Genomic DNA, 13,864 nt, shown 5'->3' with positions numbered 1-13,864 from the left:
AGTTTGGGGGCGTTGGAAACTACGCATCTACCGTTCCCACCGGCACGGTACTCCACCAGTCCAGTGGTGGTGGCGGCCCTGAGAGTTTGGGGCCAGTGCAGGTGGCATTTGGGAGCATCGGCCTGGGCCCCAATGTGAAGATCACCGGTTTGCCCTGGGAAGTATGGATGGGGGGTTCCGGATATGGCGGAGAGCAGGGATTGAGAGGATGTGGGATATGTTTATAGAGGGGAGCTTTCCGAGTAATAGGGCATTGGAGGAAAAGTTTGGGTTGGCGAGGGGAAACGAATTCAGGTATCTGCAGGTGCGGGACTTCCTTCGTAAACAGGTGTCAACCTTCCCGCTCCTACCGCTAAGGGGGATTCAGGACAGGGTAGTTTCCAGAGGGTGGGTAGGAGAAGGGAGCGTCTCTGACATTTATAAGGAGCTTATGGGGTTGGAGGAGACGCAGACCGAGGAGCTGAAGCGCAAGTGGGAGGAGGAGCTGGGAGGTGAGATAGACCTTCCTCTATGGGCATACGCGTTGAGGAGAGTCAACACGTCTGCAACATGTGCCAGGTTCAGCCTGATTAAAGTTGTTCACCGGGCTCACATGATAGTGGCCCGGATGAGCAGATTCTTTGGGGTGGAGGACATGTGCGCAAAATGTGTGGGAGGACCGGCGAACCATGTCCACATGTTTTGGACATGTCCAAAGCTTTGGGGATTTTGGCAGGGGTTTGCAGATGTCATGTCCACGGTGTTAGAAACAAGGGTGGTGCTGAGTCCAGAGGTGACTATTTTTGGGGTGTCAGAAGACCCGGGAATCCAGGAGAAAGAGGCAGACGTTCTGGCCTTTGCTTCCCTGGTAGTCCGGAGACGGATACTATTAGCATGGAGGAACTCAAAGCCCCCGAAGTCGGAGATCTGACTATCGGACATGGTAGCTTTGTCTGGAGAAAATCAAGTTCGCCTTGAGGGTCACTGTTAGGATTCGCCCGGAGGTGGCAACCGTTCGTCAACTTCTTTGTGGGAAATTAATAGTCAGCAGATGGACAGACCGGGGGGGGGGGGGGGGGGGGGGGAAAGAAAGAAAGAAAAAAAAAAAAAAGAGTTTAGATTAGAGTAGGGGTCAATAAGGGTGGGACCTGTACAAGAGGTAAATGGCTTTAAGCAATATGTTTACGGTTTCATGTATATTGTTTATTTTGTTGGGGTTACTAGACCAAAAATACCTCAATAAAATGTTTATATAAAAAAAAAAAGCAATCATGTAATAACACATGATTAACAGATCCAGAGGAGCTCCAACCTTGGCACAATTCCCAAGATGCATATAGAGCTGTAACCAAAAGCAGCAGCTCAACTGCGGGAGAAGGGACATACCACAAAGCAAGTCCATCTGGACTTGGGAGAAGGAACAACCAACAAATATGACCATCTGGACCCGGAATGCAGCATATACACCAGTGAGCCCAATTGTGCTAATCCTTAATCTAATCCTGCATCTGAGAAATCTTTGACCTTGGCTTCCCTGCTGGTTCACTGTCTGTGTGGAGCCTGCACGTTCTCCCCATAGTCCAAAGACGTGCAGGTTAGGTAGATTGGCCATGATAAATTGCCCTAAGTGACCAAAAAGGTTAGGAGGGGTTATCGGGATAAGGTGGAAGTGAGGGCCTAGTAGGTCAGTGCAGACTCAATGGGCCGAATGGCCTCCTTCTGCACTATGTTGTCAAAGTCAAAATTATGAAGTATACTACATGGTCTCTGCTTGGTCAAAGTATGTAAAGGTAGAGAGGAAAAAGGTTTACTGAATGTATGCCAGAGGGATTATTATAACCTAGGAAACTGAAGACGTGGAGCAATTAAAATCAGGGGTGTGCAAGCAGCAAACAAATTAGATGAGCACGAGGAGAGATCCTTCCTGAGAATTTAAAATGAAAGTGTTGTCAGATGGAGCTATAGGTCAAACATCTTTGGATAATGGAAGACAGGATGTTGTGCAAGTTAACTCACAGGCAGAGCCAGTGCTATCTAGTGTAGAGATGAAAGAAGGATTTCTACAGTTGAGCAATTGAAAAAAATAGGCGTTTAGTTACATCACAATGTTACTGATGAAAGTTCAAACATGAAGAGGTCTGTTTGGGATATAAAGCACAGACCAAAAGAGAGCAGTCTGCCCAATTATATTTCTGCTCATCTAGTATTGGATATACAGTTTGGCAATGGGGGGGGGGGGGGGGAAAGAGGAAGTGTCAAGATACAACATATTACTGGGGAGGGGGAAGGAAAGAGCAGCAAGAAAAAAAAAAAAAAGATTCTTGGGGAGTCACTAGGATAAATCATGGGCACCAGATGAGTGCAACTTCCCCAAGGTCAATAATCACACTGCCATGGTCTCCTGTAAATTGGGTGGGCGAGGCAATGCAGAATGGGTGGGCGAGGCAATGCAGAAAGGCTGGGCGAGGCAATGCAGAAAGGCTGGGCGAGGCAATGCAGAAAGGCTGGGCGAGGCAATGCAGAAAGGCTATTCAATGTTGTGGCTGGAGCAACAGCAAATTCTTTTCCAATAAAAAGGGGAAATTGTGGCTAATCTACCTCATCCAGCACATCTTGGTGGGGGTGTTGAGACCCATGTAGAATGTGTTGTGGATGGACTTTTGCTGTTCATTTGTCACTGGAGACCATCCAAGACAAGATTGATGTTGGTATCCAATTAGCAGTGATTAAGATGTCAAATCTGAAAGCCAGCCAGCCCCTATACACCATCAAGTGAGACTTGGGAAATCGGTTCAACTGCCATCCACAGCAAAAGAGCCAACTAGTTTAACATCTGCAATATGTCCTTCACAAGTGGCTTCCTGAATCGTAATGTTCAAGGATCAATAATTCCCATTTAAAGTTTGTGGCCTTGGAAGCGGCCAGCAATAAAAAAAAAAGTCAAATACTTGGGACCATCAAAACGTAGTTTTATTTTAATTAATAAATTTAGAATACATTTAGCATCTACTTGTTTCAGTAATTCAACACCTTCAATTTTCTCTTCCCCCAGCTAATGTCTTGTGCTGGATTTTCCATTTGTATAGGCTTAAGAACAGGATCCCCAGAAAGCAAGCAAGCAGTGGGGTAGCCACAAGCATTACCCTTTGATTATCTGTGAAAAAAAAAAGGAAGATAATGAACAAGACCAAAGAAAAAGCTTCAATACAAGGAGTTATCAGACATTCAGCTACTGAATAAGATCATTGCTGAAGACTCACTATCCTCCCCAGAGAAAAAAAAAATCTTATTGGTCTTAATGGACAAACTTTTTGGCTTAAGCAGTGACCTTGATTCTCTCAAATTCCCTTACCAGATCCACCCAGTCAGGACCTTATTTAACTGCAGCAGGTAGAAGCCTGGCTTGTCCAGTCTTTCCTCAGGTAACCTTCTGGAATTGCTTGCATTTAAATCCTTCCTGGGATGAGGTCAGCCAATACTGTACACAGTTCTGTGGTTTTACTAGTGTCCAGTATAGCAAGCAACTGCCTACTTTGGAATTACTTGTTGTATCTGCATACTAGCCTCGATCCATGCACTAGGACACCAGACCCCCTCTGCAACCACTCACCATTTAACCTGCCAAAATGGTCAGTTTCTGGTTCCCCCACATTATACTCCAGTTGCTAGATCTTTGCCCGCTGTCCTCTTCACAACTATATCAATCAGTCATTTATATAAATTGTTGAGGTCTCAGCACTGATCCATGACACCACTTCCATCCCACGAGCCCCTCTTTCAAGTTTAGCCAGCCAATCCTTATGTTACCCCCTACACCATGAGCTTTCATTTTCCACAAGGTGACAAATGTCTTCTGAAAATCCAGTTCACCTTTATCCACAACTTCAAAGGCTACACATAATTTCCCTTCACAAAATGTTGAGTGCCTGCTTAGAACATCTAGTTCAACACCTTTCCCTACCCCCTCCATGACAGATGTAGAGTTTACTAGCCTGTTTCCCCATTTGGTTGGTCCCTTGCTTCCTCCCCAACCCTTTCTGAATATGAAGATGCACACCTCTACATTGAAGATTGGTGCAAAATACTGGTTCAATTAATCTGCCATCTTTCCATTATTAATTTCACAGGACCGATGGTCACCGACAACTAGTTTCAAGAACTATAGAAACTTGGAAATGTTGCCCTGCTTTGTCATTTTCTCAGACCAGTCACCTATTAGTTAATCACAGATGGAGTCCTCCTTTAAATGAATTGCTTCCATTTGGAAATATACTGTTAAATGTCTACCACTGCATCTGTCAATTCAACCCCTTAAAACACCAATTTGACTAGCCGCGTTTCCATCCACATCATTTCCCTCCAGTTTATCCCAAAACCTGGTCCTGTATGCATTGTGCAAGGATTGTAGCTACTAATTATTTATTTCTAGGTAGCAAATGATTACAGCTGAAGTTTCAGACCCAACACAAACAAGCATTAGTAAGAATCCTTGCATTATAATCAATGGTGACCATTTGTCCATACTTGATGTTGAGCTTTCAGGCATTAGCTGTTTACAATTGTACTTCACCTGTTGGGATCTTGGCAGACGTTCTGGATTCAGAATGAACACTATGCACCCTCAATGGACCAACTTTAGTTATGTGAGTAATGCCAGTTTTCAATTCTAAGAAAAAGATTATAAACACATGTTAAGCACAAAAAGAGTTTAAGCACAAAGAGTTTTAGTATGCATCCAGCAGCTATTTAATAGAATTGTACCTCGTTTATGGCGAGATTGAATAGGCTGGCAGATTGTGTTACAGCAGTCACACAAGGAACTTTGTAATGGGGCATCCAAAAGCTGCCAACTAAACAGAATTGTACAATTAATCAACACAAGGAAATTATGTAATGCATTTTTGAGCTTCAAGAGACCACATGGCAGCTAAATTTGCTACGGATGACAATAGGCAAGCAAGTTGAGAAAGGGAAGGGAGAATGGAGATAGAGGATCTGGGTGGCCCGATACAGCAAGTGATTTAGGAGGAAGGGACTGTCATAAGAGGCAGTGGAATCGAATATAGAAGTGGGGATGTTTTGCTTGTACAGGGTGTGGGTGGTGCAGTGGTCAGCGCCGTTACCTCAGGCACCCAGTTTGATCCTGGCCCTGTCGGTGTGGGTCTCATCTCCACAACCCAAAGGAGGTGCAGGGTAGGTGGATTGGCCACACTAAATTGCCCCTCAAGTTGGGTACTTAAGAACAATTGTACAGGGTGTTGGCAAAGTCACATCTAAAATCCCATGCAGTCTGGTCTCATTCTCTCCATGTCTGCATGGGTTTCACCCCCACAACCCAAAAAGGTGTAGGTTAGGGGATGTCCACCAACAGAACAGAAGAAAGGAAACTGAGGGACCAAGCAAAAAGGGCCAGTCGTTCATTAGGGGCACTGCCCGAACATAAGCAAGGATCAACGGAAACTTAAAAATATCAAATAAGAGTGTAATCAAAGGGGTCAATAAAGCATCCCAACCCCTGCAGTTCCCAACCCCTGCAGTGCCCACCAGGCATGGAAGGCCTCGATGGTGCCCGTGGACACTGCATGCTCCTTTCCAGGGACACTTGGCTGCAAATGTAGCCGTGGAAGAGGGGCAGACAGTCTAGCCGGACGTGGATTGGCATGAAAAATTGGGTACTCCAAATTTTAAAAAAAGTGGTCTCCTCGTTAAGCAGCAGCTCAGAAGGTTCTCACTGAAACCTGGGTTGGGTATTTGTTAGGAGGAAGGTTGGGCCTATAGCCATTGGATTTATTTATATTCAGAGTACCCAATTAATTATTTTTTGCAATTAAGGGGCAATTTTAGCGTGGCCAATCCACCTACCTTGCACATCTTTGGGTTGAGGATGAAACCCATGCAGACATGGGGAGAATGTGCCAACTCCACACGCACAGTGACCCGGGATCAAACCCAGGTCCTCAGTGCAGTGAGGCAGCAGTGCTAACCATTGAGCAACCATGCAGCCCCTCCATTGGATTTAATATGGAGAGGTGATCTTATGGAAGCATCCCATCAGTACTTCATAGGCCATTTGGCCCATCGAGTCTACACCAGCCCCTGAAAGAGCACCCTACCCTAGCCCACACTTTCCCCGTAACCCAGCAACCCCACGCAACCTTTGGACACTTAAGGGGCAATTTAGTGTGACCAATCCACCTAACCAGCACATCTGGACTGTGGGAGGAAACCCGAGCACCCGGAGGAAACCCACAGAAAGAGAACGTGCAGACTCCAGTGACCTCAGGAATTGAACCTGGGTCCCTGACGCTGTGAAGGAACAGTCCTAACCACTTGCCACCTCTTGACAGGAGGGATACTGCCCCTTGTGAAGAGACTAGCAGTAGGTGGCAAAAGTACCCACCTTTCAGTTTTCTGGTCAAAAGAACATGCTTTGAGAGACTGATGTGCATCCCAGCTCGGGTCCCATACTACAACTTTACAGTGTATATATATCTGCAACAACAACAAAAAAAAGTGAAGATAGCACGAAATACAGTCTATACACAATACTGCATTATGGTTCAAATAGAAATTATAATAGATAGACTGGCAGCAGCCAGAGCAGTGGCACCACAGCTGGCTCTGATGTTCAGAAGGGAGGGTCAAAGCGCAGAAGAGCAATAGTCATAGGGGACTCTATAGTCAGGGGCACAGATAGGCGCTTCTATGGACGTGAAAGAGACTCCAGGATGGTATGTTGCCTCCCTGGTGCCAGGGTCCAGGATGTCTCTGAACAGGTAGAGGGCATCCTGAAGGGAGGGCAAACAGGCAGAGGTCGTTGTACATATTGGTACTAACGACATAGCAGGAAGGAAGGGGCATGAGGTCCTGCAGCAAGAGTTCAGGGAGCTAGGCAGAAAGTTAAAAGACAGGACCTCTAGGGTTGTAATCTCAGGATTACTCCCTGTGCCACGTGCCAGTGAGGCTAGAAATAGGAAGATAGAGCAGCTAAACAGCTGGTGTAGGAGGGAGGGTTTCCGTTATCTGGACCACTGGGAGCTCTTCCGGGGCAGGTGTGACCTATACAAGAAGGACGGGTTGCATCTAAACTGGAGAGGCATAAATATCCTGGTCGCGAGGTTTGCTAGTGTCACACGGGAGGGTTTAAACTAGTATGGCAGGGGGGTGGGCACAGGAGCAATAGGTCAGAAGGTGAGAGCATTGAGGGAGAACTAGGGAATAGGGTCAGTGGGGCTCTCAGGCAGAGCAGACAGGGAGAAGTTGCTGAACACAGCGGGTCTGGTGGCCTGAAGTGCAATATGTTTTAATGCAAGAAGTATTACGGGTAAGGCAGATGAACTTAGAGCTTGGAACTATGATGAACTATGATGATGTTGCCATTACAGAGACCTGGTTGAGGGAAGGGCAGGATTGGCAGCTAAACATTCCAGGATTGAGATGTTTCAGGCGGGATAGAGGGGGATGTAAAAGGGGAGGCGGAGTTGCGCTACTGGTTCGGGAGAATATCACAGCTGTACTGCGGGAGGACACCTCAGAGGGCAGTGAGGCTATATGGGTAGAGATCAGGAAGAAGAAGGGTGCAGTCACAATGTTGGAGGTTTACTACAGGCCTCCCAACAGCCAGCGGGAGATAGAGGAGCAGATAGGTAGACAGATTTTGGAAAAGAGTAAAAACAACATAGTTGTTGTGATGGGAGACTTCAACTTCCCCAATATTGACTGGGACTCACTTAGTGCCAGGGGCTTAGACGGGGCAGAGTTTGCAAGGAGCATCCAGGAGGGCTTCTTAAAACAATGGACAGTACTGGACCTGGTATTGGGGAATGAGCCCGGCCAGGTGGTAGAAGTTTCAGTAGGGGAGCATTTCGGGAACAGTGACAACAATTCAGTAAGTTTTAAAGTGCTGGTGGACAAGGATAAGAATGGTCCTAGGATGAATGTGCTAAATTGGGGGAAGGCTAATTATAACAATATTAGGCAGGAACTGAAGAACCTAGATTGGGGGCGGATGTTTGAGGGCAAATCAACATCTGACATGTGGGAGGCTTTCAAGTGTCAGTTGAAAGGAATTCAGGACCAGCATGTTCCTGTGAGGAAGAAGGATAAATACGGCAATTTTCGGGAACCTTGGATAACGAGATATTGTAGGCCTCGTCAAAAAGAAAAAGGAGGCATTTGTCAGGGCTAAAAGGCTGGGAACAGACAAAGCCTGTGTAGAATATAAGGAAAGTAGGAAGGAACTTAAGCAAGGAGTCAGGAGGGCTAGAAGGGGTCACGCAAAGTCATTGGCAAATAGGGTTAAGGAAAATCCCAAGGCTTTTTACACGTACATGAAAAGCAAGAGGGTAGCCAGGGAAAGGGTTGGCCCACTGAAGGATAGGCAAGGGAATCTATGTGTGGAGCCAGAGGAAATGGGAGAGGTACTAAATGAATACTTTGCATCAGTATTCACCAAAGAGAAGAAATTGGTAGATGTGGAGTCTGGAGAAGGGTGTGTAGATAGCCTGGGTCACCAGAGGTCCAAAACGACAAGGTGTTGAGGGTCTTAAAAATATTAAGGTAGATAAGTCCCCAGGGCCTGATGGAATCTACCCCAGAATACTGAAGGAGGCTGGAGGGGACATTGCGGAGGCCTTGACAGAAATCTTTGGATCCTCACTGTCTTCAGGTGATGTCCCGGAGGACTGGAGAATAGCCAATGTTGTTCCTCTGTTCAAGAAGGGTAGCAAGGATAATCCAGGGAACTACAGGCACCCAGTGAGCCTTACTTCAGTGGTAGGGAAATTACTGGAGAGAATTCTGAGACAGGATCTACTCCCATTTGGAAGCAAATGGACGTATTAGAGAGAGGCAGCATGGTTTTGTGAAGGGGAGGTAGTGTCTCACTAACTTGATAGAGTTTTGAGGTCACAAAGATGATTGGGCAATGGATGTTGTCTATATGGACTTCAGTAAGGCCTTTGACAAGGTCCCTCATGGTAGACTAGTACAAAGGTGAAGTCACACGGGATCAGGGGTGAGCTGGCAAGGTGGATACAGAACTGGCTAGGTCATAGAAGGCAGAGAGTAGCAATGGAAGGATGCTTTTCTAATTGGAGGGCTGTGACCAGTGGTGTTCCACAGGGATCAGTGCTGGGACCTTTGCTGTTTTTAGTATATAATAAATGATTGAGGAAAATGTAACTGGTCTGATTAGTAAGTTTTCAGACGACACAAAGGTTGATGGAATTGCGGATAGCGATGAGGACTCTCAGAGGATACAGCAGGATTTAGATTGTTTGGAGACTTGGGCGGAGAGATGGCAGATAGAGTTTAATCCGGACAAATGTGAGGTAATGCATTTTGGAAGGTCTAATGCAGGTAGGGAATATACAGTGAATGGTAGAACCCTCAAGAATATTGAAAGTCAAAGAGATCTAGGAGTACAGGTCCCTGAAAGGGGCAACACAGGTGGAGAAGGTAGTCAAGAAGGCATACTTGCCTTCATTGGCCGGGGCATTGAGTATAAGAATTGGCAAGTCATGTTGCAGCTGTATAGAACCTTAATTAGGCCACACATGGAGTATAGTGTTCAATTCTGGTCGCCACACTACCAGAAGGATGTGGAGGCTTTAGAGAGGGTGCAGAAGAGATTTACCAGAATGTTGCCTGGTATGGAGGGCATTAGCTATGAGGAGCGATTGAATAAACTCTGTTTGTTCTCACTGGAACGATGGAGGTTGAGGGACGACCCGATAGAGGTCTACAAAATTATGAGCTTAGACAGAGTGGCTAGTCAGAGGCTTTTCCCTGGGGTAGAGGGGTCAATTACTAGGGGGCATAGGTTTAAGGTGAGAGGGGCAAGGTTTAGAGTAGATGTACGAAGCAAGTTTTTTTACGCAGAGGGTAGTGGGTGCCTGGAACTCGCTACCGGAGGAGGTGGTGGAAGCAGGGACGATAGTGACATTTAAGGGGCATCTTGACAAATACATGAATAGGATGGGAATAGAGGGATACGGACCCAGGAAGGTGTAGAAGATTGTAGTTTAGTCGGGGAGCATGGTCGGCACGGGCTTGGAGGGCCTCTACTCGTGCTGTACATTTTTGTTCTGTTCTGATTTAGCTTACAGAACAGTAAATACTAGGCTTGATTTAAAGTGCCAATCATTCCAAACCAGGCTTGATTTAAAGTGCCAATCATTCCAAACCAGGCTTGATTTAAAGTGCCAATCATTCCAAACCAGGCTTGATTTAAAGTGCCAATCATTCCAAACCTCAGTGTGGACAGAGGCCATTCAGCCCATCAAGTCTGCACCAATTCTGAACGAGCACTCCACCCACATCCCTGCCCTATCCCAATAACACATTAATTAACCTCCGGAACTTTAGGGGCAATTTAGTATGGCTAATCCACACATCTTTGGAAGGAAACTGGAGCATGGAGGAAACCCACAGATACTGGGAGAGAGACTGGGAGAGGCAAACTGTCACTCAAGGGTGGAATTGAATCCAGATCCCTGGTGGCGTCAGGCAGCCCAGTTACAAATCAAACCACTTTAAAACCTAGTGATTTGAATAAAAGCGAAAAGGCAATCTTGAAATTTTTGTTAGGTCAAGAAATCTGTTAAATTTTATTTAATGACAGCCAGATCGGTGGAACAAGTGGTAGGTTTGCAGGCAATACAGTTCATAATTTAAGTGAACTCTAGATTGCTATATTGTCAAATTTTAGGTGTTCCATCAAAATAGCCACTTCACATTCCAGACTTACATCAGCACCCTCCAGACTGACGAATTTAAATGCCTGCACAACAAATTGAAGGTGCGACTCATCACTTCTGGGCAAGTACTTGGAATTTCCAGTTTTCCCATCAACAAGACATCTATAGAACAGGGGGAGAAAGTTAAGCCCACAACCAAAAGCATCAGTTTCTAAACATCAATATCCTTGCAGGATCATACCCATAGTTGTTTATGATGGTATAATTCTCTGGAGAAGTGGCCAATGAGCTGGTTGGGGTGGCAACACATTCTTCTATGTATAGGCGGAGGTCTTGATGATATGTGGCAATGACCGATGCTTCCAAGTTAATGGAAGTTCCCAGGAAGAACACAGAATCCAGCCTTTCTGCTGTCCAATCATCTACAGCAGAAAGTTACATACATTACTCTTGCATAAGGGCAACTGGCAACAGTTTGACATGGAGTGTAATACTATTGGATGTGGCACTGCATTGCCAGACTTCCATGAATAAAAGAAAGTGATTGTAGTGATGACATGGAAATTAAAATAGTCAAGAGTGACAAATATTGGGGAAAGTTTGTAGGGCCCGGTGTTGGGGGGGGCTCCAGATCCCTGCTTCTCTCAATGTACAGTGGACAAGATTGCCAGAGCACAATTTCAAGATATGCCAATGCCAAAATATGGCCCCGTTTAAAATGTTTTTATTGCCATTTTTCACTTAGAGGTTACATACATATATGTATTTACAACTGTTGCCAGGGGTTTTCACATTGTTGATCACCTATAATTAGTTTTGCTAGGAGGGAAATCCATTTCCCCCCTCAGCTCAAGGAGATTAGACAAATCCATTCCCTCAGTTTGGACCGTGTGGGAGGGATCCATGTCCCCTCCTGCAAATGGCCTCCCTCCACATTGCATCTCTGCTATATGCAGGCTCTATTTCATTCAGGCTGTCCCCAATGCTTAAAAACTTCCAAGAGGACATTCAGGTAGTGGCAGGTGAAGCTTAAGAATACAGAGACAAATGTACAAACTAGAGGGCATAATTTGAAAGAGAAAAAAAAAAAAGCACAGCAACTCGAGTTACACATTATTGAAGGTGGTAAGGGGTGAAGTTGGGGAGAATGTGCAAACATTCTAACTGTTAGTGTTTGCGTGGGTTTCACCCCCACAACCCAAAGATGTGCAGGCTAGGTGGATTGGCCACACTAATGCCCCTTAATTGGAAAAAATGAATTGGGTACTCCAAATTTAAAAAACATTAATCAAACAAAGCCAACTTCACTGGCTTGGCTCGGTGTGAAATCACCAAGGAAATAAACTATCAGGGCATCCAAATGCAGTCAGGAAACAGGAAAGCACTCTTAAAATGGGTAAATCTGGCTGACATCAGCAGCTGTGGTTGAGTTTGTCATTAAGCTGAGCAAACTATGGAAATCAACCTGCACAACTAGCAAGCTCCTTTGCACAACTCGCAAGCTCCTTTGCAGAATTGGCTTGTCAAGATTTAGAGGCTGCATTCCCATAGTTTTCAGCAATGAGAGGATGCCAATTATCTAGAAGGGGGTGCAGAAAGTCACAAGAACTGTTCCATGGATAGTGGAGAAGCTAGAGTGATCCAGACAGTAGATTGAAGTATGCCATTGAAGATAAGAACCATCCATATACAGAAATCAACAAGTGAATTCTGTGCAGGGGATGAGGTATGAAGAAAAATTGGTTACATGGTTTGTGGAAAAGCTGCATTTCTCAGTAAACAACTTACCATTCATTACTTTCATAGAAAAGACCAAACTACCATCAGCATCCAGAAAACTAATTAGAGGAAATTTTGGGGATGGTACAGGCACTTCATCCCTAGGGAGAGAGAAAAAAAGATATATTATGCAGTTTGAAGAATCAGTATTTGGGGTTCAAGTGGATTTGGAAAGAGGTAGTCACCTCCTCTGGGCCTTGTAGCGAGAGGGGAGGGTCAGGAGCAACAAAAGCCAGTGAGCAGAAACAGTGATAGCACCTCAAAATGATTGTGTGACTCCAGTCCCTTAATTAAACTTCAGCCTTCAAGAATAGTTAAGCAGCCAGCAGTATTTATATTGGTAAAAATTGCCGGGCTGACAGAAGTTTAAACGGTGTCTAAATGAGGCTGGGTTAGAGTCTTACACAGGGTATCGACACTCCAGGCGGGTGTGGAGCTGCGGCTCCTCCATCGCTGGCACTGGGCGGATTTGGTACTTCAGATAATTCCAGTAAACCCTCTCTTGATCGGTCACCTGAGAGGGAAGGAGGGGGAAAAGAGAAGAAAAGAGGACAGCAATTAGGGCTAAACTTAAGGCAACATGGGAAAGCGAGCGGTAGGCCGAGTGTCACCCACCAGTCTGCCAGCCCTACAGTCCAGCAAGCCATACTGAAAGGTGAGGAGCCGGGCAGAGATGGAGGTGGGAGGACAGTCCCCCAGCGAGAAAGCGGAGGCATCAAAGCGGTTGAAGAAATCCATGGACACGTGTACGGTCAGGGTGGAGTTGCCGCAGGAGTGGACGACCCCATGTTGAAGAGCTGAAATCAGAGAGAAGGTTAAAACCAGAGAGGAAGGGGAAAACCGCGCCAATTCGGGGCCACAGACTACAAACAAACACAACCGTACACCATAAAACACCTGCCTTCTTGTCCCGCCAGCACCGTGAGCACCAGAAACATCACTACACTCCAGACCACAATCATTTTTGTTTTGAAGAAAGCTGAAGTCTCCTCACGCCGCATAAAGGGGCCGTGACCCGTTTTATAACACCAGCTTATTCAGGATCATTTAAATCACGCCTGATCCAATTTGCCGCCCCATTGAAAAATCTCGAGAATTTATTGTGGTTAATAAGGGGGTGGGTGGGGGAGTATTTATTGGACAGCGAGGGAAGAAACACATCGACCTCTTATGTTGTGAGATAAACACATCTCAGAAAATATCCCCAAGCTATTCAACTGGGAGTTATAGAGGGAGCCCTAAAGTTCACGATTCTGTGCGCTCAGGTAACCTTATAATGCGCCCACTGATTTGTTCAAAGGGCACTCACTGATGGGCATTATCATCCTAATAAGGGCAATATTAACAGTAATAGGGATGAGAAACTTCAGTGATGAAGATAGATTGGAGAGGTTGGGGCACTTCTC

General features: G+C 45.7%; 1 protein-coding gene across 1 annotated transcript; it reads right to left on the bottom strand.

Moving 5' to 3' along the window:
* Nucleotides 1–2,931: 2,931 nt before the first annotated feature.
* On the bottom strand, nucleotides 2,932–13,441 carry LOC140404609 (zona pellucida sperm-binding protein 3-like). The gene is made up of 10 exons (XM_072493248.1): nucleotides 13,360–13,441; nucleotides 13,074–13,255; nucleotides 12,863–12,972; nucleotides 12,468–12,559; nucleotides 10,921–11,101; nucleotides 10,730–10,841; nucleotides 6,380–6,471; nucleotides 4,741–4,829; nucleotides 4,550–4,645; nucleotides 2,932–3,133 (listed from the first exon to the last, which is right to left on the bottom strand). The coding sequence occupies exons 1-10, from the start codon at nucleotides 13,418–13,420 to the stop codon at nucleotides 3,012–3,014; spliced, it is 1,137 nt and encodes a 378-aa protein (XP_072349349.1). The 5' UTR covers nucleotides 13,421–13,441; the 3' UTR covers nucleotides 2,932–3,011.
* Nucleotides 13,442–13,864: the final 423 nt, after the last annotated feature.

The sequence above is a fragment of the Scyliorhinus torazame genome, chromosome 1 (assembly GCF_047496885.1).
Source record: "Scyliorhinus torazame isolate Kashiwa2021f chromosome 1, sScyTor2.1, whole genome shotgun sequence".
Taxonomy (NCBI): Eukaryota; Metazoa; Chordata; class Chondrichthyes; order Carcharhiniformes; family Scyliorhinidae; genus Scyliorhinus; species Scyliorhinus torazame.
Note: the sequence above shows the minus strand (reverse complement) of the source record. Positions and strands in the feature narration are given on the sequence as shown.